The 10,761-nt window shown below is 40.7% G+C and overlaps 1 protein-coding gene across 1 annotated transcript; it reads left to right on the top strand.

Moving 5' to 3' along the window:
- Positions 1 to 958: 958 nt before the first annotated feature.
- On the top strand, positions 959 to 10,087 carry LOC141987127 (hyaluronidase-1-like). Its single transcript, XM_074952175.1, has 3 exons — positions 959 to 1,879; positions 8,327 to 8,416; positions 9,659 to 10,087. Exons 1-3 carry the CDS (start codon positions 959 to 961, stop codon positions 10,085 to 10,087), a joined length of 1,440 nt encoding a protein of 479 aa, XP_074808276.1.
- The last annotated feature ends 674 nt before the right edge of the window (positions 10,088 to 10,761 follow it).

Here is a 10,761-nt window from a genome sequence, read left to right on the forward strand (position 1 = left end):
ACTTCCAGTAATATTTTAAACAAAAATCAGTTCCTCTTTTTCATAGGTACTTGACACTTCCATGGATGATTTGTTGAGTTTAATATAATTAATTCTCTTTACCATACTGATATCTAAGTTACATACAGTATAACAACTAGCCTTCCCACTTTCAAGAGTCATTAAGAATGTCATCCTTCTGACCTGCTGAGTGATTATAATTCTTCCACCTACTCCTTTAGAAAAATGATGATTTTGTACCACAGTAGACAGTAATAAACATGGGCCTTATTCTTTTCTTAGACATGTGGTATACTGTATATTACCACATATCTGAGTTCTCTTGGTTAATCTAAGTGAGAAAGACACCCTAAGCTTTAATTATAATAATAATAATAATTATTGCCCTATTTATATTGTGATGTATTTGTATTGTGATGACCCCAAAAAGACACTTTTAGGTTCCAAAAGGTTACCTCCTAAGTAAAACAGATGGTGAGTACACAGGATATGCAGGGAAACTGAAATACAGAATAAGTAGGATGCTTTTGTTTAAAAATTATTCTAATATTATTATATTATTAAGTCAATTCTTGTGTCTTCATGGAAGTGAGTCTTTCAAAGAGGTTTGCATGAAGAGAGGAAAGTGTCTTGGCAGAATGGAAATCAAGGAAAGGCTGAGTATTGGAAAGTGCTTCCTGACCTGAGAGTGAAATCGACCAATCTGTAGAATAGTTTCCCCAGGTACACGCCTCATCCTTGAAGGCATTTAAACACTGACTTATTTTTGTCCTGATTATAGTTTTGTCTTTGTCCATATCTGTTGTGAGTACAAAGTTAAAAAAGAAACTCAACATAAAAGCCATATCTTTGACACAATATCTGTCCTTGCTGTGAATACTGTTTTTTTAAAAAACGTCTCTTCTTGTTTTTGTTTTCAGGGAAACCATCGCATTAGCCCCAGCGAAAACAGCATACCATGTGCAATTTGTGGATTAAATGGATAGAAATTACAATGCTGCTTATTATGGTTGATGGCCAACTGTTCAAGCAGGCAAAGGCCCCACTGCTACTCCACAAACCTTTCATTGTTGTTTGGAATGCACCTACAGAACAGTGCAGGCTGCGGTATAAGGTGGACCTAGATCTCAGTGTTTTTGACATTGCATCAAACACCAATGAAACTTTGAGTGGATCCAATGTGACAATCTTTTATCACACTCATTTGGGGCATTACCCCTATTACTTAGACACTGGGGTTCCTGTCAATGGAGGGGTACCACAGAATGAGAGTCTGATAAAGCACCTTAACAAAGCTAAGTCTGACATTGACCATTCCATACCCATGAAGAAATTCCAAGGACTTGCAGTCATTGACTGGGAAAACTGGAGGCCCCAGTGGGACAGGAACTGGGGTAATAAAACCATTTATAGAAATAAGTCTCTCGAACTGGTTAGGAGATGCCATCCTCAGTGGTCAGAGGACAAAATTAGGAAAGTTGCTAAGGAAGAATTTGAAAATGCTGGCAAGAGTTTTATGAACAACACTATCCTTCTGGCTGAGCACATGAGACCAAATGGTCTGTGGGGTTATTATCTTTACCCAGACTGCTACAATTATGATTACAAAGAACATCCGAAAGCTTACACAGGTAGATGCCCAGACATTGAATCTTCCCGCAATGATCTTCTGCTTTGGCTGTGGAAAGAAAGTACCGCTCTTTATCCATCCATATATTTGGATTATATATTGAAGTCAAGTCCAAATGCTCTGAAGTTCGTTCACTATCGGGTTAAGGAAGCAATACGTATTGCCTCAGTTGCTAGAAAAGACTATGTTTTGCCTGTTTTTGTTTACTCCAGACCATTTTATGCCTATACTTTACATGTTTTGACAGAGGTAAGCAGACATATATAGAAATCTAAAGATTAGCCACGCAATCTCTTGGAAAAAGCATATCCTAGGACTTTCTCCTTGTATAATAACAATTATAGATGCATTTCTGTTTCATATATAGAACTATCCTGGTAAAGAAGGACACTACAGTCATGGTACAAAACACTACCGCTTTCAATAGAGATCCTGCTGTGGTTTGGTCTATTACGGTACAATAATATTGTATTCTTTTTATGAGAGTAATTTAGAAGAAAGTACAAAGCAATTGTTTCCTTAAGTAATTAAATATTTCAGATTAATTCTTCAGCTTGAGAAATGGAGTTGACAAATCTCAGTGAAGTTTGAAATCCGCTAATATTAAGGGAAGATAAACGTTCATGAGAAAGGAATCTCAGGGTTGAGTTTATTTGTTTTCTTCCCAGAATGAAAGCTCCCTTGGTACAGAAATTAATGAGACATATCAACTAGGTAAGCCCAAGTTTAGCTTGGCGTTCCTAGCTCCTGCATGAGAAAACTTGCACAGAGGCAGAATGTGACAGCAGGCTTCTTAGAGGAAGGATGAGTGTGTTCTCCTGGCCATATTGTTTTCTGAAAGTACAGTATGTCTGATCATGCACAGTAACTGAGTATCTGGGTTTTGGCTTTTTAAATCTACTGTATTACAAAAATACAATTTCTGTGTCATGTTACACCTCTTCAGCCAATGATAATTGAAGGAAATATTTTAAAAAATACAATCAAAATATGCAGGTTACAAAATAGATATTCACACAGACATCAAGATTTCTGATAACATTGTGGTAATCATAACCCTTGTCTTGGATCTTGTCTATGCAACTGCTCAGAGCATGTAATTCCTGAATGGCTTCCTAAATAGCCTTTTGCTATAGGCTGGCCAACCCTGGACATGGAAGGATTTGGTTTGATCCATACCTGAGGTGTGGACCCAGTTGGAGGGCAGGGAGCTCCCTCCCGACAGAACAAATAGCCCTCTTTGGATACTGATGCCCCCCGCCCCGCCCCACAGCCCCACTCTTGGGTCATGGAGAGCTGTGGTGTTCCCCATACAAAAATGGTATCATGGTTGGTGGCTTGGAGTGTCAGGGGCTCAATATCAGGGCTGTATCTGTCTACTTTCGGTTGCCATGGGTGTGTGTGCATATTCAGTCCCACAGGTTCCAGAGTGCTCCCATCTGACTGCTCCAGTTTGGAGCTATGAGTGGGGGATTCCTGTTGGAGCTGTGCAGACCCAGGCAGTCTCTCTGGCTGCTTAGTGAGGAAACGCATGGTATACAGCCACCTTTTCAGAAGCTTTCACTAACTTTGTGTGCCTCAGCTTGTTAGTTCTCAGCTGGAGACTCCTCCATGAGGCATCAGAGTTTCAGAGATACCGAGGATTTTTTTCCATGGGAACTACCTGTCCTCAGCACCTCTGACAAAATAAGGCACCCAGGGGTGAAATCCTGGCCCCACTGAAGCCAATGGGAGTTTTTCTATTGACTTCAGCAGAGTTAGGATTTCACCCAAGGTGTTTCCACCTGAGAACTCAAAATAGAGGCACACAAAGTTAGTGAATACTTCAGCAAGCATTGGCTCTAATAGGTATGTTCATCATAAACATAGATCTCGGGATTAAAATGAAAATACCATTACCACTAGCTAAACATCCTACAATATGAAATCTAGCACAATTATATATTATGCAAACCTTCAAACATATGAGGCTGTACAAAGTTAATTGTTTACCTGGAACTAGCTTCCACATTCGATAATAGTAACTTAAAATGATATTGCCCATAAGTTACCCTTTTATCCACTGGGCTGTATTTTAGTTGCATATCACCTTCTTTTCCGATCTGGATGTTTCAGAGATCTTTTCTAAAACATTCAGCACCTGTGTGCACAGCCCATTCACAGCAGGGGGAAGCCCCTGTGAGGAATATTCAAATATATACTTTGTAGTGAAAACAAAATATACATCCTCAAAGACTGATCATGGGTACCAGGCTTGTAGCTTCTCCGGACTACATATTTGGCAGCATGAGCTCTATGAGTGCAGCTTGGGGACTGGCAGGCTTTTTATAGGTAGAGCACCGGAAAGAGCTCCAAATGCCAATGATCAAGAAAACAATGTTCATGGTTTTATTGTTTTAAATCTATTGTTTCACAGCCCTGATGTCCTCAAATGATTTTATATCAGCTCTTGTGAAACATAGTTGGACACTGTTACCTACTGTAACCTCACACTCTGCACTGCTTCGGTAGCAGACAGGACAACCAACTGTAGCTCAGAGAGTCAGAGATTCCTTCCCAGCACCCTGAACCCTGGGGAAAGTTGCACTTCTTTTTCTGGAGCACTTTACATCTCCCTATAACTCCCACCAGCTACTCTGGGCAGCAAATATAGGAGGAACAGAAACAAATCTACTCACACTCCCCACTCCGTCTTGCTAACAATGCAGAGTAGCTCCCTGTTCTCTTCCCTATAGTCATAATGTGAGCAAGGCTGAGCAAGGGGGGAGGGTAATAGGGACTTTACTCCCCCTTATGCCCTACCATGGCTGAGCAAGAGTGGGGCAATCTAGCCCTATGGAAATTTAACTTTTGTTTAGTTGCTGACAGAATAAGATGTGGTGCACAAGTACAGTAACATGTACAGTGCTAAAGATACAGCAAGTGCCACAATGAACAAAATTAAGTTGAAGCAACAGTTGTGGGAACCACCAGAAAGAGCTGCAGGTATAAGAGCCCCATGAAAGACAAAAATTCCGAGGCCAGAAATATCCCTGCAGTTGGGTCGCCCCGCCTCATTTCTCTTTGCAAATCATTTGCCAACAGATCCTAACTTCTATGAATGGCTTTCCTATCTCTAAGTATTCACCACATAATTTATGCAAATGATTCTCTATATTGATGCTCTAGAGTGTTCAGAAACTGTCCCCCTAGACTACTTGCTATTAATAATGTGTGATCAGTGATTGAAGTTACATGGCATTGTTTCTGCTCTCTGACTGAAAGAACAAATCTTTTCATAAAGCAGAATGACAAATAAATGATGAATAATGAATAACAGCGACTCTCGTTCATGTAGAAATACCTGTGTCCTCATGTCACGGTGTGTATTTGTACAAAGGCCATTCCCCCTGAACAAAGCCACCTTTGCACAAATATTCTCCCATACAGAATAAGACGGGATATGACTAGATTGAAACAAAGAGCCATTCAGAATTTGAAGTAAAGATCACAAACATTTTTCAATACAAAATGAAATCACCCAGCAAATCAAACTGTGGAAGGAGCCCTGGTGAGACAGGAGTTCCCTTTTTGTTTATACTCTACCCCAGGGGGCTAGTCCAGAACACCAGCTCAGGAGCAGAATCTTGAGGGTCTTTGGTTGCTGGGAACAGCATCCAAAACTTGGAACAGTACCTTGAGCATCAGCAGAGAGAGGAGGAAACCAGGATATTGTAGGGAAATGTTGGTATGCTAAGCAGCTGTTGAGTCACAGGTAGGGGATGAGGGAAGATAAACAAACATCTTATAAAATGGAGCTTTTAAAGTATTTTAAGTCCCTCTCTTTCCTCCATATGGCTCCTCTAGGGCTCCTCTAGGGGTGGGGAGAGCAAGGAGAAGAGCATCTAACTACCTCGGCTATCTACTTATCTATGTACTTATGTGGCCACTGTCACCATAGGATCTGAGCACCTCACAGTCTTTTAATGTATTTGGCCTCACAGCATCCCTATGAGGAAAGGAAGTGCGATTATCTGAAGCACAGAGAGGCTAAGTGACTTGCCCAACATCACATTGGAAGTCTATGGTGGAGTAGGGAATTAAACCCTGGGGCTCCTGACATCGAGGCCAGTGACCTCACTACCGGACCATACTTCCGTAAAAGTCTGTATTTTCTATTCTTCTTCGAGTGCTATCCCTCTGGGTGCTCCACTTTAGGTGTCAGTGCAGCCCTGCCGGACACTGCTGCCAAAATCTCCGATTGATGGTGCAGGGACACACCGACACCGAAAGTGGAACACCCACAGTGACACACATCTCGAAGAACCTCAGAAACTGCACAAAGTGAATAACCCTCTCTGTTCAGTTTTTGGTTCATTCAAACGTGTTTGATATATCGATCCCTTATTTTGTCTGACTGAGATGCGATCACCAAGTTGTTAATGAGATCGGAACTGCGTGTTGTGCTAATTCACTGTACCCCCATGTGGTTGATTTAAAACAGTCAGGGTCCAGGATTTGTGGTTTTATAATCTTTGTGAAGTATTTTGCAGAACAAAAGGGCTAGGGATCATCCATTACCAAAAAGAAAAGGAGGACTTGTGAGACACCTTAGAGACTAACAAATTTATTTGAGCATAAGCTTTCTTACTCCTTTTCTTTTTGCGAATACAGACTAACATGGCCACTACCAAGAGTTTTAACTATATCATAAAGTCACTCAACTTTTCAGAGTTTGATCTTTTAGCCAAACATGCTTTTTACTGCTAAACTAAAGCCAATAAAAAAACGCACCACCATTTTCAACATGAAAGTAACACCAGTGGCATACCCTACTCTCTTCTTCTGCAGAATGCACTTTCTGCATAGAAAGCTATATGATTTTAGCTATAATAAAGTGCTCTCAAGAACTGCTTGGGTGATCAGCAGCACCACAAACTGCAGGTGAGCCCAATAACATGGCATAGTACTGTGAAACCTACATGATGGACTAATAGGCAAACCCAGTTCTTTAAAATATCTCCATGATTTCCAATATTATTTCATCTGACCTTTAGTTAAAGGTCACCTTCACCACTCACGTGTCCCAGGAATCCTCCTCATATTCTTCTCCAATAATTCCGCACACTCTCCTTTTCCTCAACCACCGATTTGTGTCTTCACTTTCTTGAACAATAAGCATTTCAGGACAGGAAAGTCCTTACTTATAAACTGCTAGGTGCATTTAGAGACCTATGTGTGATTTTTAAAAAAAACAATAAATAACATTAATAATAATGGAGACATCCAGTTTTATCTATCTGTAGTTCTAACACACCTACTGCCATCACAGGATCATCCCCTGGGCCCTTGGGTGATTTCACAGTGATGGAGACAATATAAGGAAACCGTATCAATATGCTATCAAGCACCAGCGAGTTTATAACATTTGCTGGTTCTTTATGATATGTTTGTATTTCTCTTTGCAAAGGCTGCACAGTCAGTGTCCCTAGCCTCAGGGGATGGGAGGAAAAGCACTGACATTCTCAAAGGAAAGTCACTTGCTAGGGATCTAGGGGATGGATAAGAAAGGTAGTTGCTCTGGGTTCTGTTTATTTATTTCCCCCCTTCCCTGTTAAATGCTCCATTTCCCCATAGCATCTTTTTACATTGGGAGGGTTCCCAAGCCTCTCTTTTTCTGGTATTATGAAGTGCTCAAACATATTGCTACACTGACACTAAGGAAGCCAGATCTGAACACAGTTTTTGTACTGGTATAATTACATTGTGATTTTTTACCAAAATAGTTACATCAGTACAACCCAAGCACAGCCTAAGTTATGCCAATACATAAGAACGGCCATATTGGACCAGACCTGTGGTCCATCTAGCCAGTATCCCGTCTTCCAACAGTAGCCAATGTCAGGGGCTTCAGAGGGAGTGACTAGAACAGGCAATCATTAAATATAAAAGCGCTTATACTGATATGGTTTATTTCCCTTCCTGTACAGGAATAAGTTAACTTGGTGTACAGTTCTACCTGGTGTATGTGCTGTTATTATGGGTGTAATTGTGTCTGCCAATCTCTATACCAGTATAGTTAAAGTGGTACAACCTGTGTGTATGGACAAGGCCTCAGAACTGCAAATACTCATGGACTGACTAAATGATAAACCATCATAGTTATAATCCCTTGCAAAAGAGGTACTAGAGTATTCTATACGAATTGTCCACTACAGTTCAGAAGAGTGTCACTGCCTTTCTGCTCCTCCCATCTGTCTGGAGAAATCATTCTGAATATACTACAACACACTGAAACATCAATAGGAAGGTGCATTTATTTGTGTGGATAAGCAAAATATTTTTTTTAAATTATTTTAACTATTTCCCCCCCACCCCTTTGCAGTTTCTGCTGTAAGTCAATGTTCAGAATGAGTCAGTGAGTCCCTGGATCTATTGTTGTTATTATCTATTACTTGTATTGTGATAGCACCTAGAAGTCCCAGACATGGGCCATGACCCCATTGTGCTAGCAGCTGTACAAACATAGAACAAAAGACAGTCCCTGCCCCAAGGATTCGGGAGCTCATTGTGGACCTTTTTGAATATGAAGATTCATAAATCAACGTCTCCTCTGGAGAAAAGTAGTGCTTAAATGTTAGTGTGTCCTCTGCTGTATTTGATTCTATGGGTTCTGATGCTTTTCTAATGTCCAGTTTTGATACTTTCCTCTTTCAGACTGACCTGGTGAACACTATTGGAGAGAGTGCTGCTTTGGGGGCAGCAGGGGTCGTCCTTTGGGGAAGCATGCAGTATGCCAGCTCAAAGGTAGGTGGGGTGGATTTACAAACATTCACGGGTTAAGTGCTATGTCCTTGATAAGAGACTCTCTCCCCACCCATCCTCATTTCTACCATTTTACATCCTTACCATGAAGCTCTCCCTCACCCATCATTGTCACCAGCCTTTTGGCTGAAGATGACTGCTTGGGAGTCCTTTCACCTTGTTAACAACATACTTATATTAGCCATTGCTTCCTAGGAACCACATCCAGGGACCAAACATGGATGACATCCATAGCAGTGAATAGCTCTGATACCAAGATAATAAGATACAGTTTGAAACACTGAAATGTAAATGTAAACAGTCTGTTTAACAGTATGCTGCTTGCATAATCTGTACATTACTAAACACAAGGCTAAGTATTTGGCAGGGGATGAGATGCAGAACATTTTTCACAGACCAAATGTTGAGCTTTGTCCTAAATTTTATAACACAGTCATTGGTGGAATATAATCCCAACCTAAGAAAAGTCCTGCTCCTCCTCACAAGGCCCCAGGACTCACCTAAAGAAGTCTTATAATCCCCTCTCCTGGAATTACCAAAGGTGACAGAAGATTGCATTGTCTATCCTTGCAAGGCACCTGATAGGCCAGCTCCCTCACCTCACTCTTGGAAAGGCTGCAGGTGGAGAAGGCAAGTTGACCTTTGATAGGGCATTAGCAATACAGGAAGACACAACCTCTTTCAATGTTTGACCCTGCTACTATCAAAGTCAATGGCAAAACTCCCATTGACTGCAGTGGGGTGGGATGAACTCCCAAACCAGTTCAGCAGCCTAACATGGAGGTGAAAAAACCAAAAGCTATTTTTCCACATTGCACACCAGCCAGTAAAAATTGTCTAGTAGCTACTAGGCTAAAGGGTTATGGTGATCAGTGTAGAAATCCCTAGTGCTAAAGCAGTGTGTCAATAGATGTTTACAACTTCTTTTATTTTAAATCATTCCTTTTCAACAATCACTAGAAAACCTTATTTTTAATAAAACATTCAATATGTTGCTACCAGGCACCCAAAAGAGAAAAGCAAGATTATAATAAAGGTCAATATCTTACTGGCCTTCCCATGAATGCGGATTAAGCCAGGGGGCTAATCACATGAGTAAGGCATATTGAGATAAATCCTGTAGATCACTTTAGCCAGTTCCATGTTAATGTTCTACCAAAAATATAGAAACTTGGACATAACTCTGGTTACTGATTAACATGTCACACTCTTGTTTTCCTGCAGGAGAGCTGTTCAGTTGTGAAAAAATACATAGATGGCCCCTTAGGACATTATGTCATTAATGTGACCTCAGCAGCCAAACTCTGCAGTAAAGTTCTGTGTAAGAAGAATGGGAGATGCATCCGTAAAATCAGTGACTCTTCTGTTTATCTGCACTTGTCGCCCAATAGTTTTGAGATTAGGGTCCACCATTCTGAAAAAGGCTCAAGATTCTTTGTGACTGGAAAACCTAGACCAGAAGACATAAAGGCCATGAAGCAAAGCTTCACATGTCAGTGTTACCAAGGCTGGACTGGGATATTTTGTGAACTGCCTGACCGAAGTGTACTTGAACAATGGGCTCACACTCTGTTTAATAGATCAAAAAATCAAATGCTCAACTTTCTCTTATTTGGATCCATGCAGGTTTTTCTGCTTCTCACTGTACACTAATATTTCTTACAAGGAAGCAAGAAACATTGCAGTTGAGACTTCAGATCTCCTTGCTTAGCAAGTTTCTATTCAGATGGGAAATAGTTTTGCAGACTGTTGCTTTATTTTCATTCTGCTCTGTTTAAGTACCAATCCTACTGGTCAAGGCGGCGTTTTTGCACAGAGTGTTAAGGACATTTCGAATGCATCTCCCTCTTACTGGCCCCACTCGTACTGTTCTAGCTCATTCCTTAATCAGTCAAAACTCTACTGATCCATTGGGAGTTTTGCTCGAGTGAGAAGCAAGTAAAGCTGGGTAAAGACTTCAGGATTTATCCTTAGACAAGCAGAAAAAAAGGATGTAAAGACCATTTATTTCAAAGGCTGGATGATTTAGAACACATTAATTCTGAGGATCTTCCCATTGACCAAGGGTCTAGTCTGTACTCCTCTTACGTTTCAATCCCATTAAAGTCAAATGGAGTTTTGGGCGTACAATAACATAGCATCAGGACCCAAACTGGTTTCAGCTTGTGGATGTCATTGCTTGTATAGCAGCTTCTACATAAAGATTTGAAAGGCACAGGGAATTCTCCATAAACACACACATTACAAATATTTGGAATATGAACAGATATACTCAGTTATATTTCGGCTCTCATGTTAATTCAGTGAGTATCAACACTTTCCGTGGT

This window comes from Natator depressus, chromosome 1 (genome assembly GCF_965152275.1).
Source record: "Natator depressus isolate rNatDep1 chromosome 1, rNatDep2.hap1, whole genome shotgun sequence".
NCBI classification, from domain to species: domain Eukaryota; kingdom Metazoa; phylum Chordata; order Testudines; family Cheloniidae; genus Natator; species Natator depressus.

Excerpts from the sequence above, each read along its gene's own strand:
- LOC141987127 (XM_074952175.1), top strand. The coding sequence starts at position 959 with ATGTGCAATTTGTGGATTAAATGGATAGAAATTACAATGCTGCTTATT. Across the intron at positions 1,880-8,326 it reads CTTTACATGTTTTGACAGAG|ACTGACCTGGTGAACACTAT; the intron begins GTAAGCAGACAT and ends TTCCTCTTTCAG. Across the intron at positions 8,417-9,658 it reads TGCAGTATGCCAGCTCAAAG|GAGAGCTGTTCAGTTGTGAA; the intron begins GTAGGTGGGGTG and ends GTTTTCCTGCAG.